Source organism: Hemicordylus capensis, chromosome 1, assembly GCF_027244095.1.
Source record: "Hemicordylus capensis ecotype Gifberg chromosome 1, rHemCap1.1.pri, whole genome shotgun sequence".
NCBI lineage: Eukaryota > Metazoa > Chordata > Lepidosauria > Squamata > Cordylidae > Hemicordylus > Hemicordylus capensis.
In genome coordinates this window covers 43,898,549-43,915,772 of record NC_069657.1, presented here as the reverse complement: position 1 = coordinate 43,915,772, position 17,224 = coordinate 43,898,549, and the positions used below count along the sequence as shown (strand labels likewise).

The window sequence follows — 17,224 nt, the reverse complement described above, 5'->3', positions numbered from 1 at the left end:
ATCCCTAGACACAATTTTATGTGGCTGGGTATGCTGGGAGTTGTAGTTCAGCAACATCTGGAGGGCCGCAGTTTGGGGAAGCCTGGTCTACACAGACTGGCAGTGGCTTCTCCAAGTTTGCAGGCAGGAATCTCTCTCAGCCCTATCTTGAAGATGCCAAGGAGGGAACTTGGAACCTAGATGCTCTTCCCAGAGTGGCTCCATCCCCTAAGGGGAATACCTTACAGTGCCCACACTTCTAGTCTCCCATTCATATGCAATCAGAGTGGACCCTACTTAGCTAAGGAGACAGGTCATGCTTACTACTGCAAGACCAGCTCTCTCCTCTGGAAGTACATGCATACCTTGCACATTTGACTGCAGCAATAGCCAAGAAAGGGTTCGATGCTCACAAGATTTGCTGCAACTGTACATTCTGATATGTGTACAAACATCTGCCTTCGCTCACCTCTTGTGATCTGGGACAGCACAAGTCCCATAGTGGACGACAGAGAGTTTTCTGGCTCCCTGATGGTGTTTAGCTGAACATCTGAACCTGTCCTAGGCTTAGCTATGTATATATTGGATTTTCTTAATTATGGCACTGCAATATTTAATATCATAAATATTAAAAATATTAAACATTTACTTTAAATCAAGTAAGTTTTTTTATTTGACTACATAATTTACCAAGGATAAGAGATAGAGACTTGTTTACATTAATTAATTAATTAATTAATTAATTAATTAATTAAGAGGAAGAAATCGGAATAGTTATCAAGCCATCTGTAATATTTCGGGATTCAACGAGGAAAGAACAAACTACAAAGAAATGTCTCCAATGACTGAAAAGTATCCTGGTTCAAGGCTCATCAAGATTATTTGCAACAGCCAAAAACTCCACAGGGTTCTGTATCATGTCAGGGCCTTCATACATAAATGTAATTTTATAGTTCTATTTTTACTATACTACAGTTGGAGAGAAATGACAAGCTACACATTTTCACTCAGTGTTTAGTATACAGTATTGTAAATAGGCCATAATAGCTATGACATCTAACTTTTATGTTCTTTAAATATGCCAACTCCCAACTTAAAGCATACTTCAAAAAGCGAAATAAAAGGATGACACATTTATTAGATAATAAATGTTTGCTGAAGTTTTTCTTCCATATAAATTGGAAAATGTAGATAATGACAAAGCTTAAAAACGTACTTGTGGGCAAGTACAAAGTTACATTTATAAATGTATATTTGCAGTAGACGTTTGTCAGAGCGGGTGCAGGAAACCCAATTCTTTAGATAATACATCAAAAGCAAACTTGAAAACTGAAATCTTGATACACATATTAAATGGTATATAAAACTGAATACACATATCAGGAGGTATATAAATATGATAAATAAATATGTCAAATATAGCAATAACAAATATAGTTTCACTTTATTAACTATAACTAATTTAGAAGCTCCATTATTACATGTTGCTTGATCCAGAAATTATTTCACTTATGAATACAAAGAATATTGTGGAATGATAAGAGAAAATGGCTTCTTACATGGTGTGAGAAATTGGCTTCTTACATGGTTTAGCGCTTTATATGCTAAATATTGGACAGCAAATAAGGTACCGGAGGCAGATGAATGGTAAGCAAGAGTGCATGAATATGCAGTATTGGCAAAATTAATTATGTACATTCAAATGAAAGAAGACTGACAAGATAACAGTCGGCAGGTTCAGACACCATGTTAAAACACAGTTGAATTTTTGTTCCACACACGATTTCAAAACCTTGGGGCCCTATGGTGCCCCCACCCTTCCCTGCCCATGTGTGAATTAGAATAATTATACTTCCAGTTGCAGTTAGAAATAAAGATCATTCATGACATCTGGACTAATCTGTTTATTCTAACCAAATTGCTTGAAATAACCAAGATCTGAAACCAACTTCAAACCTTGGGTTCAGATCATGGTTTGCTTCAAGCAAGTTTGTTAACAGAAACAAAAATCAGTCAGTTCAGACATCACCGCTGATCTTGATTTGTTTCTAATAACCTCCATTACCCACACACAAGTCAGAAATATTCTTCTTCTTCCAGCTGTTTCTCATCACAGTTGGAAAAAGAAGAATACTTCTGACTTGTGCATGGGGAAGGGAAGGGGAAGGACACACTTCTAAAGTTTAAAGACATGGCATGGAACCAAGATTCAACCATGGTTATGCATGACATCACAACTGTGCCAGGTGTTTTTCAGGAAAGTGGCATTTATTTCTGAGGAAATAAACCTCATACTGATTTAAATTGTGTACCAGCTTTTGAAATATAACTTGTAGTTATGAAATGAATCCATACTATCTATTATAAATTTAGATAGATAGATAGATAGATAGATAGATAGATAGATAGATAGATAGATAGACACAAAGAGAGAAAGAATATAATAATTATATTGTGCTGTATATTATAAATTAACTATATTGTATAAAATATTTTCCACAATTTGAGCTGGACAAGAACTTCCACGCTTTTTAAAATTCGGGCACTAGGGAAGAATTTCTTATTTGGGAAATTATGAAGTGAAATTCATAACCAATTTCAGGGTTCCTTCCAAGAAAACATATTTGAGAATTTTCAAGGGAAATCAGATTAGTTTCTATAGGACAAATGGACATTTTGAGGGGATTTCTGCATATACCTATTTCTTATACATTATACCCCAATAAATGAAGAACACTTTGCTGTGAAAAAGATAAATGGATATCATGGTACTGTAAGCATCACTTCTTTATCCTTTCAACTAATTCCTTCCTCTAGGAAAGGATAAAGAGGTGATACTTACAGGATTCACTGCATGTGTTAATTCAAAGTCAAAGTATATTCACCAAGATTATTGTAAGATCTGGTGAATATATTTTTTAATGTCTGCAATCATGCAAGTGACTGCCATGGGAGATGTGCAGCCAGGGGTGTAGCTATAATTAAGCAGATGGGTTCAAAGAACCTGGGGCCCCCAGCTCCTGAGAGCCCCCAGTTCCACCCCTCCCTATTTTCTTCATTATCTCCTTCACTCTGAGGGGCTGCTGGGGAGAGAAGAGAACACAGGCCCTCTCTCCCCTAGCTACGCCCCTGTGTGCGTAGCAAACCTGCTGGCATCAATAAATATATTTATGCCCAATTTTAGTGCAATATCATGGACAAATACACATTCACACTCCTATTCATCCCTTTTGCAGACAGAAAGGTCCTACAGAATTATTGGAGCAATAGCCAAATATGTCCCCAGATGGAATTATGCAGCAAGTAACTGCACATTTGTTGACTTATGTCTGCAAGAAATTACTTACGTCTTGTAAGGAAAAAGTACATTACTGGTACAAAACTCCAAAGATCAACAGCTAAGTCATGATTTTATTTATTTTGCAACTTCTGATTTTCAGTCTTTCCTGTCCCAACAATGGAACTAGCTCAATGACTTCAAGTTCTCTATGGCGATTTTATCTAACGTCTGGTAGAATTAAAACGTAGGCACACATCATTTTCAAGTACAAATGAATTAGAGGTATTGGCTAATTCATACTTCCAGTTGACCTTTAAAATGTAGTTGACTTTACCAAGACATTTCCATATTAAGTGACCTCATGTGGACGGTCTGTGCTTTTAACATATTATTTGGTTTATCACAGCCAACTGGCAAACAAGAACTTCTTAGAAGTTGGTTTATAGTTTAGAAAATTTCTTTTAAATATGCCAGACCTATTTTCCCCCTTGGCTTTTTTTTGTTTTGTTTTCAAGGCTGTATAACACAAAATCTGTGTAAGAATTGTGATACATCTGAAATAAAGAAACAACATACTCACAGTTTCTAATGCTGTTATTCGCTCCTGCAAGTAAAGAAAACATGAAGAGAAAACATGAGGAGACAGCCTCCAGAAATGTTGCACATACTTAAACATGCATACTTGTACAATAGTTCGTACAGATCTTACTACAAAAGATGAACATACAGGATTGTCCTTATTATAAATAAGCCCCTTTCCAGTAGGCTTATGAAATCACCCGGCATTCTGTGTGTGTGTCCATCTGTATGTATGTGTGCCTGTCCCTCCACTATCAAATGCAATGGCTGGAACACTATGAACCAAATTGGGTATAGTTGTAGGGACACAGAGGGACACCTCAATGGTATAGTTTATTGTTATCAGAGGCGCTCTTACCCCTGGACTTTGGGGCTGAAATCCAGGGCCTCCACAGCCCCTGGGGGCCCCCAAATCCTCTTTAGTCTGTTCTGGGTGGTGTGGTTGCCTGGCAGAGCATGATGATGCTTAATTTGCAGGGGAGGGGTGGGCCTCCAAAGGCCTGTAGGTCCAGGCTCCAAAATTACCTAGGCACACCTCTGATGGTTATTGTTAAATTTCATCCACACCAATCCAACATGGAGGATGCATGAATGTTTGAGGTGTATGGGGCTAACTTGTGCACTGTCTGATTTGAACATAATTAGGTACAGTTGTAGTGAGTGACACACACATGGACACCTCAACAGTGTAGTTTGTGATGTCATCCGCCCCATTAAATATGGCAGACCTGTAAATATTTGAGGCGCAACATTTGTGAACCACCAATCCGATTTGAACCAAATTTGCTACAGCTGTAGGCATAGTTTTTGATGATGTCATCAGATGACGTAATCCACTCTGATCCAAGATGGCAGATGCATGAACTTTAGAGGCGGTGGGCCAACTTGTGGACTATCTCACCAATTTGAACCAAATTAGGTACTTTTGTAGTGAGTGACACAGGGACATCTCAATGGTATAGTTTGTGATGATGTCATCCACCCCAATTCAAGATGGTGGACATGTAAACATTTGAGGTGCAAGTGGGCAAGCTTGTGAACCACCTAACTGATTTGATCCAAATGGCATGGTCTGTGATGATATAATCCACCCCGATTCAAGATGCCAGACGGGTAAATGTTTGAGGAACAAGAGGTCTAACTTGTTGACCTCTTAACCAATTTGAACCAAATTTAATCCAGTTGTAGGGATAGTGAAAGGAAAGTAAGCAGATTAGTTCTTACTAGAACAACTTGTTTTTACTATCAATGGCTGAAATCCAGACTAATGGCACACTCCCTCTGTAGTCCATTGTGCCTCTTGAGGGTCGTGAGACCACCAAGGACATATTTTTGGGAGGCACAGCAGGCTTCAGAAGAAAAAGTGAGATCAGAAAAAATCACCCCTGCCCCATAGCACCAGCACAACATTAGTCTGGATGTCAGCTAACAAAATTATTCCATTCTATTTCATTCTGTTTTGCTCATTGTCTTTGTGGGAGAGAGGGCCTATGTCAGCAGGAGTGCTGACAAACAGATACAAACCAAATGGGAGGGGGTCCTAGGTAAGAGTCACCATGTTAAAAGAAGTAGAATGTAGCTGCCATTAGCTCTGTTTTGAACTGCAATGTTCTAGAAATATCTAACTAGCTCTTGTCAGCTAAAAAGTGTGATTACCTACATGGGAATATGAATGATTTTTTAAAATAGATTTCTTGTCCCCAGTTCCTGATAAACCAAGCACTGTTTTTCAAACAAAGATTAAGAAGATATACAAAAAATATTTATATGTAATATTAGCAATCTTAAGTCCACTGTGGGTTCAACTTCCTTCCACAGGATACTTCAGCAGGCTGTGAAAAATGTTTCATATTGCTAAGAGAACAGGTGGTAGATTTACACACTTCTATGATCACAGATGCCTTTCCTACAGACTAAGCAATCATGGAATGTTTTGAGTAAGTTGGTATCTGTTTATACGCTATAATAATTCAGCCACTGAGTCACAGACCTTTTTGAGAATGATTTCAGACAGAGGGATGAAGTAAAATAGGTTAATTTCCCCATTACTAGTGTGTTTGAGCTGGTTTTAATATACATGTTAACCAAGCATTTCCTTCAGTGCAGGCAGGTTTTGAGAAAAGGAAGTAAAAATTTCAAAGGTAGCATTACAGTTTTCTGTGGGAAAACTTGTCCAATCTTTGTGGGAAACAAAGTGGCATTCTCTTTAATTCCTGCAGCAAAATCTGCAGCAACAGAAAGTTGTAGAACATTTACCTTACAAGATGCTATCGAGTGTCTGGGTAACCATTCAATTAGATGCAACCTTATATGGTTTTACATGGATAAGGAATTTTAAATATTGTATTATAGGTTTTCTGTTTAATGTGGTCTGAGTCTAATAAGCAGGCACAGCAAAATCTCCCCTTTTGTGGATTAAAAAAAAAATCTTCCTGGGATTTAACCTGCATTGATCAGCCTGTTACAACAAGGTGGAAAAGCTCAGGAGATGGTCCCCCTGTGGAAACCATGACTGCAAATACTTGTCATTTGCCCCATTATTAGAGAGAGAACAGAACAGCAAAGGAAAGGCATTTACTGTGACACACTCTCCCATGTCTTTGAGCAGAAAGACTTCTAAGGGCAATGCTACAGTGCTTCCTTTGAGATGAGAGTATGCACTAGAGATTTATAGTATCTGTTTAGACTAGCAGAGCATATTGGAAGCGAACAGACTCCTAAAGCATGCAGCACAAGTGGTAATCCTGCATCAAATCCCCAAAGAGCAGCTAACTACACCCAAAGATCGTTCACTTCTAGTAGTAAATTTCAACTACTATCGAAAGTTAAAGTTCTCTGCTTGCTTTGCTTAGACAGACAGACACACACAGAGTCTTAGACCCTATGCAGCAGGTAGATTGTCCAAACACCTCTCAACTGTTAGCTTCCTTTGAGGAAATATCAAATGACCATCCTTGTCTATTAACAAGTAATAGTTTAACAGGGGATGAAAAACTCTTCTTTGGCATGCCAGGACAGCATTCTCATTATAATATCATCTCAATCCTCACTGGCAAAAAATTAGGCTGCTTTGCACCTGACAAAATTTCTCTACAAAAGCGACTTCAGCAAAAGAATGTGAAGGATTCACACACAGATCAGGTGGGATGACTGTACATATCTGTAGTTCTCTATGTATTGGGGAGCCTGGCCAATTGTAGCTTCCTAACATGTGATCACCTTAAGTGGCACAGCGGGAAAATGCTTGACTAACAAGCAGAAAGTTGACGGTTCAAATCCTCCACTGATATAGGAAGATGCCGAAAGACATAATCTCATACTGCGTGGGAAGAGGCAATGGTAAACCCCTCCTGTATTCTACCAAAAGAAAACCACAGGGCTCTGTGGGCGCCAGGAGTCAAAATCGACTTGACGGCACACTTTACCTTTAATATGCATACCTGCAGCAATAGCAGATCTGTGCATGTGCCATAATCACAAATGCTTGCATGGTGGTTATTGCTGTGGTGTTGATGAGGCTAGGTGATGTGCTGCTGCCCAGGGACCAAATTTGCACCCAGAGCCCAGCCCATGACAGGCATGTCTTCAATCTTGTTTAAATTTATTTTGCTGCTACCGCCTGTCCTTTAAGGCAGCAAGGTCTTGCTTTTGAGAAGCAAGGTTTTTTTAAAAAAAAACTTTTGGGCTTAGCAAGAGAAAACTGTGCTGTAGTGACATGCACACAACAGATTTTGCATTTCGTTTCGAGTTTGAAACAAAACACAGATGGCTGGAACATTTTGTCAAAACAGCGGGTGAACCAGTTGTTTTAACAGAACAGAACTCGAAAAGTCTCACATGTTTCAACCATAGGGAACAATGGCGAAACTCGAAACACCCCATTGTCCTAGAGACACCAAAGTGGGTCAGGTGGTAGGGCATGATGGGTGCTACTTACGTCCCAATCCACAGAAGAAATAGGCAAGCCAGTGATTTAAAACAAATTTTTAACCTTTCCTGCAAACAGCCATAGGATCCAAACACTTGATTTGTATGACAGCAAGTCAGCCAAGAAGGAAGGAGATCAAAAGTCAATCGGAAGTCAGTGCCAGAAAACCAATCAGCAAGTGAAAAACAGATTTCCAAAATGCAAAACATCGAAACGTTTTGACTTGAAATGGGGTTGTTTTGTTCCAAGCTTGAAACAGGCCCTTTATTTAAATGGCATTTTGTTTCAAGTTCAAAACACTCGAAATGATCTGTTTTGACTAGAAACATTTTGACATCATTTTGCACATCCCTACTGTGGTGGTATTTGACCAAACTATGGACATTAAGGCCTGTTTTCCAAAACTTCCATGTAGCATAAGCCTTTACAACATACAGACTCATGGAGCAGAACTCATCATCATAGTCTGCCAGCAGCCTGAAAACCCCCTTCAGTTGCTGTCCCAGGAAGGCAGCAGAAACAGGCAGTTTTTTGAACCTATGGTGGACTACCATACATGAGTTGTAAGCTGCATCCACTTTGATAGTTGTTCTGCCCTGATACAGTGGAGTTGGCCTTAAATTGACGCCAAATTGCAGAAGTTACAGACAAGCCTCAATTGTGTCCCGTGTCTGAAGGATGAAAAATGTTGACCAAATTCTTTTGGACTAGAGGAACAATAAAGACAGCAAGATAGTACCGTGCTCTTTAATATGGTATCTCTTCACATAAGAATGCCAGCGAACTGAAGGCACAGTTCTAGAATTTCCAATTACTGAATAATGAAACCTAATAAGAATAGTTGTTTTTATCAACTGGAAAATAGAACCAATTAGCAGATTAGAAAGGCTAGAACGTTATTTGCTACCAATGTTGTGTGATATTTGTTAATGTCAATTCATTTAATCTCCAGTGGGCTCAGTTCTGTGTCAAGCAAAGTATCTGAAGCACATCCATTTCTTAAATTTGACACAAAATGCAATCCAAGAAATGCACTGGGAAGAAAATGGAGTGAACTTGCCGCAAAATAAATGTGGAGCACTTAATTACAATACTTTACTTTTGCAAATGTCTGAAATGCTACACATGCTACTCTTTGAAAGGAATGGAAAGAATAAAACAATAGGAAAAAGGAAACACAAAGAAGCTGGTTTCAGATAAAAACTGGCAAAATCAACAGGACCTGGTTTTAAAAATGAATGACAAAATTGCTCGATGAAGGCTGTACAGATGGAGTGTGAGTAGGCCTACTCCACAAATAATGAACAATCTGAAGAAAGTAAGAAATTCAGCATTCTATCTCTCTATGGTGCCAATGATAGCCAATTCTTTGTCAAAGGATATGGATGCTGATAAGAGTCACGGCCCAGACTATATAAGATTTCAGACATTTATTCACCAAGTTTCACATGTGTACAATCTTATGAGTTCAATCCAGACAAGCACAGGAGCAGCATCCCTGCATGGAATCGGACAGGGCTCAACAAAGTCCCTCCCTCCAAAGCAAGCACATGAGCAGGCAGCACGAACAGCCATAAAAGAGAACAGGAAGTCTCTGCACACCTTCCACATCCCCATCAACCACCTCTTTCGGTGCCATAAAAGCAAGTAGTGTTCTGAGCTAGAGTAACTTCTGTGGCATGTGAAGGAAGGCTGGATGAAGATATGAAGAAGCGGACAGGCAAGATTGCTGACAACAGGGGAGTCTGTTCTCCCAGTATGGAACACACTCTTCCATACTGGGCCTGAAGCCAGCAGGAGACCTGGCAGGGGAGGTGCCACACCACCTCCTTGTATCTGTCTGCCCACTGTTGCAAGGAAGCCAGCAGAGCGATGGTCTTGTGCATCTCCATAGAGGTGCATGCAGACCAGTAGTCTACTGCCTGCAGAACACTTACTTTGCATGCCGAGAGTGCAGCTCACACTATGCCCAAAAGAGGAGGAAAGCTGGTCTTGTGAAAACAAGCGTGAACTGTCCCCTTTGCTAAGCCAGGTCTGCCCTGGCTTGCATTTGGATGGGTAACTACAAGTGAGCACTTTTTGCTATAATATATTCCCCTTTGGGAATGGGGCCTTAGCTCAGTAGTAGAGTATCTGCTTGCATGCAGAAGGTCCCAGGACCAGTCTCTGGCATCACCAGGTAGGGCTGGGAGAGACTTCTGCCTGAAAGCTTGGAGAGCTGCTGCCAGTCATTGTGGACAATACTGAGCTAGATGGTCTGACTCAGTATAAGGCAGCTTCCTACGTTAAAAAAACAATTGCGGGGGGCCCCCAATCTATATATGGTGGGCTGATCTCAGAAAATGGAGTACCAGTCCATGCAACACCCCCTTTAGTGTGCTGGCCAGACAAGAAAAACACAACACTCCTCCATGCACACAAAAGCAATATAGTGAAATACTTCTGTTCACCACCGTATTTGCACTAAACTGTAGCTCATTGGTAGAGCACATGCTCTGCAAGCAGAATAGCCTAGCAAAAGAGCTCGGATAGTTGGCAAAAGACCCTCTGCCTGGGACCTTGGAGAGCCAGAGACAAATGCTCTGGGGCTCAGTAAAAGGGAGCTTCATATTTGTTACAACTTAAGAAAAGCCAACGGCCCACAATCAAGTGTGTAAGGTGTTCAAACAAAGGAGATAATGTCCTGTCTTTCAGATTTATAAACTCTAATGTGTAGCAGGCAAAAAACCCAACAACAACAAAAAACGGGGGGGGGGGAGATATACAAACTCATCTTCAGGCGGCAGCTGATTGCCAGCACCCTAAGGAATAAAGAAGGTCATGTGGTTAACTATACTAAGCTGCACTGGTTGGCTAATTTTCGAGATTTGTTAGGAACTTGAGTGATGCTCGGTAAATCATTTTATGTTTATTTCAGTTCCTCAGCAGTGAAGTTGCAACAATAATACCTACTCTGCCTGATAGGTCTACTGACTTTACGTCTCACCATCTGTTTGTACGCTAACTCATACAACTGCTGGTTGACCAATGTGGCTACAGGAGCAGTGCTGGTCTATAGAGAAGTAATTGCAGCTAGAGTAATTGCATGATAGAGTTCTGTTGTCACAGTATTATTTCAGATTTCAGATGGGGTGGGGGAGCCACCTAATGGCACAGTGAGGAAATGACTTGACTAGCAAGCCAGAGGTTGCCGGTTCGAATCCCCACTGGTATGTTTTCCAGACTATGGGAAACACCTATATTGGGCAGTAGCGATATAGGAAGATGCTGAAAGGCATCATCTCATACTACACGGGAAATGGCAATGGTAAACCCCTCCTGTATTATACCAAAGAAAAACCACAGGGCTCTGTTGTTGCCAGGAGTTGACTTCAACTCAATGGCACACTTTACCTTTTGGTGGGGTACACATATTGGTATGCTCCTCAACGTAGAAAATTCCCTACACATAGAAAAGTAGCATAGCAAGTAGAAGGCTAGCCTAGAACATCTCAAGGTTTCATTTTCTAAGTGCAGAATTTTTATTCTACAAGAGACCTTTTGAGAGTGCAACACCACATTGCAGTCTGGTGGTACAGTCCTTTTTTAAAAAAAATAAGTGTTTATTAAATGAGTAAAAATAGAGAAAAATGCAAAAAAGAAAAAAGAAAGAAATAAAAATAAAAAAGTTAACAAATGCAGTATATAACATCTCATATTTTATACATCAACCCAGGACTCAGCTCTCTGTCACATCAGCATCTATCTAAACCACCACATTTAATTAAAATGATGGTACAGTCCTAACAGGGCTGAACCACATGGTTAAGCTGAATGTGCAGTTTTGCACTGGAAGAAGTCAAAAAGTTATTTCCCCAAATGACCCTAACACTCTTTTTTCTTTTCTTTTTTAGACGGAGATAGGGATGGAAGGCAAGAAAACAGTAGTCTTTCAAGGATTTGCGGCCTGGAGGTTGACTGCTTCCCTTTGCTTCATGATAAAGCTGGCTCTTTAGAAGAGGGACTCTGCCTGGCCCTGGGGGACTAGTAGGTGCTGGGAGCTGGGACCTTCTCTTTCTCAGTCCAACTGCTATCTGCTCTGGGGGTAGCTGCCCAAGGGGCCTAATTATTTTAGGCCACTTGTGGACTATTTGGGGGAAAGCCCAACTTCTTTCCCATTTCTTTTTGTCTGTTTCAACAATAATTTATCAAAGTCTTGGGAATATGGTAAAATAGAAAACTATCAAAATAAATAAGCCTCCCATGACGTACTCTGAGCAGAGTCACAGAGTCAAGGTTATACTGTATCTGAACATGGAGGTTCCATTCAGCTAATAGTAAGGACTGGGCTGGAGTCGAAGTAAGAGAAATTTAGGGTGGTTGGAGCCATGTGGTGGGAGTGGTTTAGCAGGATGCAGGGACATGTGCAGTATCCCTGACTTTCTGGAAGTGTCAGATACCACAGAGAAGAAGAATCTCAGGTTTTATACTTTTGCATGTACTAATTGTGACATACTATTTCCAAGGCAGAGAACAAGGAAAGGCTCATCTGTACATATTGTTTTCTTTCCCAAAACTTTAAAATTGCACCTTGCCATTGGAATGTACAGAGACAACTAAAAATGTAGCTCTTTAAAATAACCAACTGGTTATATCAAGTCTGTTTGTGTTGTGTGTGTGTGTTTAAAAACCCTCATTTCACAGAAAATGTAAACAGAGCAAGGTTTGTGGGATTAAGGAGGGAGCTAAAATGCCCTCTGCTGACCAATCTCTGTACTGCTTCAGAAACTTTGAACAGAGAGCATTTGAGGGAGAACACATTTCTATTCAAAAATATTTTTTAAAACACTGAGCACAAAAGAATATATCCAGATTTTTTTTGCTTCTGATAAACACCAACAGCTTCATTATACAACATGTTCACATGCCACGTTTCAATATAAACATTCTAGACTTAGACATAACACAACCATTCTTCCTTTTCCAAAGCTGGCATAGAATTGAACTTTCTGGAGCAAATGTTATCATCGCTAATACCCCGCCAATATTTCTTTTTTGCTGGTAGACCTGAATGTTTCATATGTAATATTTCTGAGAACAGCACAAAGATCGTCTTTCTAGACACAGTCTAAAGCCCAATTCATATATATACACTTTATGGCATGGTAGTTGCTTGAGGACCAAAAGTAGTGTTGGCAACTCCCCGCATGGCTGCAGCAATTTCAACCGTATCATTGCAGAGAGAAAGAGCCAATTCTGAGTCCAGTAGTAGACAGTGGAATTGCACAGAGGGTTGCAATCGTTCCCTACGGACAGCACTACTTTTGTCTTGTTGGCCTATTTACAGTTTTCAAATTGATAGTCAAAGACTTGAAAGAGAATTAAAAATGACAATATCCTTTAAAAATGATCTTGTCAGTGATGTCTAGGGAGTCTGTAAGGTGCAATATAGCAGAATGACTACTTTAATAGAGCCCTCTAGAAAGCAACTGGACTCTTTAATGATGATAATGAAAAGGATCAATTGCTTGCTGAAATCAGTCTTGTTTCATTTTCACATGTTTCATGTGGGTGCAGGACTGGGTCATAACTGTCTAAACACAATACTATTTACATCTTGGTTATGTATTCTGAAGGCTTGAGGGGGGGAAGCCATTTCTGTTGCTGGCAAAAGTTGCAATCATAGTCACACTTACCAGGAAGTATGCCCCATTACAATGGCATGTGGTTTCCCGCCAAATAAACGTAAAGGGCTGGGATACTGCAGAAGATGGATCACTAATCCCTGCCTTCAGGCACAGGTCACATTTGCATGCAATATGAAACCGGATGTAGTTAATTTTTTCAAACCATGAATCATATCTCAGATGTTCATCCAACCACAGTCTGGCAATCTCCATTTTCAGGGCAGGGGAGCCTCTTCCTGGTCTGCCAAGGTCACATCCCAGCAATCTCAGTAGCACTCGCATCGCCAGTCTGGGGACAAGGCATTAGCATGTCTCCGGGATGGCAGTCATTGGCCACGGTCTTCAAAGGGGCGTGCCAAACACAATTGTGAATGGTCCGCTTGCTCTTGGCAGGGAAAGGGCATTTAAATCCCTTTAAATGCCATGCCATGCAAGTGCTTCTTCTGATAGCAATTGCACCACTGCCTTTGTAAGAGCCCCCAAACAAAATTGTCTCACACAAGCACAATTTCTGGTGTGTGTGTGTGTGTGTGTGGTGGGGTGGAATCTGGGGGGGTGGCCACTATTTTCCTGTTACTCAGGAGAAGGAAGGAAACATGAAGACTTCCTAGGAGGGGTTTATATATATGAGGGATGGCACAGGATCCTGGGGTCTGGCCTCAGTGACCAAGGATGCTCTTGTGATGGCTCACACAGGCAAAGCAGTCCATGGAGACCAAGCCACACTCCTATTCCTGTGGTGGCTTGCAGCCAGGGGACTAGCGCTCTCATGGGAGGGCCAGTCTACTGGGGAGGACCTTAGGCTTGCCAACCTTTGGCCTTCCATCAGACTGTGAGCTCATGAGTTGAGCGCACCCCCAAAGGGGCCCCCTCTTGAGTGTTCTCTCTAGTTAAGGATAGAACTTTTGCACAGCAACCCCCAACCCCCCCTTCCATGGAAACCTTTAATACACCCAGAGAAGGTTTTGACGCTCCATGTGTCTAGCTGTAGCTGGGTGGGCAGATTGGGGAAACATTGGGACCAGGGACAGATCTTTACTCTCATTCAAATTTCCTGGGTTCAGACTGGTGTTGTGCCATATGCAGATATTTCATCATGGGGAACCACAGGAGAGGGGAGCCCCAATTCCCAGTGACCCCCTGAGAGAGGGGATGCCTTTCTGGGCAAAACCAAAGATGGACATATTCAAATGGGCAGACAGGCTGGCAGAGGGCATGCTTTGACAGTTTTTTTGGCAGCAGTTGCCAAGACAGGGAGAGCTGTTGCTGGGCTACCTGTCCCCACAGCTTTCTTGTACAGAGAAACCTGGCTGGGCAGCATCTGCTATCCGGTCCCCATGGCCCAACACTCTCTTGAGAGAACGGTCCATGGGAGAAGGGGATGACATCGCACATTATTAGCACTTTTGGCTCAACACCCCTGTCCCCACAGACAGTTCTTCTCATGAGTTATGAAGGGGTATCCCCATGGCCTTACACTCTCATGAGTGAGCGGGCCACTCAGGAACAGTATCCATCGTCATCACAAGGTAGGACTCTCCCCGGTCAGTGTTGGCAATGTTGATCCTGATTCCTGGTCCTTCTCATGAGAAAGCCTAGGGACTGTACAAATTCCCCCAAGGCAAAGGGGTTGGGGGCCCCTTCCCCAACATCACTGTACAAAAAACAGACTTGAACCATTCAAGAATTCCTGATTGGGGCTGACTTTTAAACCCGACCCCGGGTATTGCCACCGTGCTATATGTTGCCACCTCGAGTGAATGGGTTTGTGAACATGCATCTTTGTCGCTTCATTTTTGGAGAGCAAAGCACGTAGTGCCTGTCTTGCCATCCCGTCCCCTTGCTCTCCTGATTGCTAGGAGCAAGAACAGAACTTCCCCCGCCTGGCAAGTGGTAAGGAAAGGGCACAAGATGACAGGACAGGCACTAAGTGCTTTGCTTCCTGAGAAAGGAGCAACAATAACATATGTTCACAAGCACAAATACTCCAAGTGGCAATGTAAGTAGGGCACCCCAACACAGCTGGGAGGGGAGCAAATGCTTGGGGGCAGGGGGAACCAGGGTTGGGTATAAAAGGCAGACCCAAGCAGGGGACCTGGAGCAGCAAAGTTCTATTTTATTCTCACATATAAATTGTGGTAGGAGCCCCAGCCACTTCCCCTTGGGGGTTATTGGTCCCTAGGCTTACTAATGAGAAGAGCCATTTGGGAGAACTAACTGCAAATTTACAAGCCCATAATTCCACGGACCACTCTCTCATGAGAGTGAGAGCCTATAGAGACTTGATATCGAGCCAGGATCCTCCATGCAGCAAAGCCGCAGGGACAGGAACCTGGGCGAGTGCTGCCCTGGTCTCGGTGACTGCCACCAAGCTGCTGTTAAACACTGTGCCCTGCCAGCCTGCCCATGCGGAGATGTGCACCCAAGTCCACTGCCCCAGGGCTGCAGGAAACCGGGGCTCTCTCTCCTGGGAATCACCACGCCCACAGATCTGCATATGGCGTGACACCGGACCAAGCCTGGGAACTTTGAATGGGTTTAAAGATACATGCCCGACCCCTGTGTCTACACCAGGCCTGCTCAACTTAGGCCCCCAGCTGTTTTTGAACTACAACTCCCATAATCCCCAGCCACAGTGGCCAATAGCCAGGGATTATGGGAATTGTAGGCCAACATCTGCAGGAGGGCCAAAGTTGAGCAGCCCTGGTCTACACCATCCACGCTAGCAGGTATGCCTTGCAAACCCAGGAGACAAATGCCCCCCTCATGGCAGGGATAGCTAGCTTGAGCAGGGCATCCCCTCTCCAGGTGGAGAGCCAATATTGGCGGGTGGGGTGTGTGTGTGCTCCTGTCCTAGTTTAAGAGGCTGCCACAAACAGGGATTCTGCAGCTGCCAAATTCTATGTTTCTCACAGAAAGGTTGGGGTCCAGCCCCCTCTCTGGGGGAGGATGTTAGCTCCCTAGGCTTACTCATGAGCAAAGCAGGGCTGGGCAGCTGTATCAGCACTGCTCCAGCAGAAGAAGAGATTCTTCCTTTGAGTTAACAATGGGTTCAGAGAGCCAGGGCCCACTCAAGAGAGTGCCAGGCCATGGGGGCTATGCATAGAGCCAGGTTGCTGTGTGGAAGGAAGCTGTTGGGAGGGGTACCCAAGAAACTGCTTTCCTTGTCTTGGGTGCTGCAGCCAGGTTTCTGCAAAACCGTGCCCCCTGCCAGCCAGCCAGCCTGACCATGTGGAGATGTGCACCCCTGCCTGCACCCAAAGATCTGCATGTAGTGCTATGCTGGACAAGACCCGTGAACTTTGAACGGGTTTAAAGGTCTGTGCCTGAACCTGCTGTCTCACCCCATCCATGTAACTGGTTAGGCACTTTTTTTTTTTTTTTTTTTTTTTGCCGGTGGAGGGGTGCTCTGGGAATGTTTTAAAAGGAAGCCCTCAGAAGGGATTCCCAAGCAGCCAATTTCTATTCTTCTCAGGCAAAGGTTGTACCCAGCCCTTTCCCAGGAGACAGTGTTTGCTCCCTAGACTCACCCACGATCAAGGCAGGTCACCAGGGTCAGTATTCGGTAAGCCAAGATTCTTCAGAATATATGGCCACCTGACCCGGGGTGCACTGCCCTGGCATGAGAGTGCCAGGCCATGGGGATACCCCCACACAACTCATGAGGAGGACCATCAGAGGGGAGGGGAGAGAACTGCCAAGCAAATTCAGACATAATGCCAAGTGGCAACTTCCCCTTCTCCCACAGACACCTCCTTCGTGAGAATGTCAGGCCATGGGGGCTCTATATCA

The 17,224-nt window shown here is 42.7% G+C and overlaps 1 protein-coding gene across 10 annotated transcripts in view; it reads right to left on the bottom strand.

Moving 5' to 3' along the window:
* Positions 1–17,224, bottom strand: part of CEP128 (centrosomal protein 128) — a 263,923-nt gene that overhangs the window by 52,367 nt on the left and 194,332 nt on the right. For all 10 annotated transcript variants that reach the window (XR_008313415.1, XR_008313413.1, XR_008313414.1 and 7 more), the window contains one exon: positions 3,840–3,863. Coding sequence is in view for 7 of the 10 variants with exons in the window: in XM_053284676.1 (XP_053140651.1) it covers positions 3,840–3,863 (24 nt within the window). In the remaining 3 variants the exon portion in view is untranslated. The remainder of the gene's footprint in view (positions 1–3,839; positions 3,864–17,224) is intronic.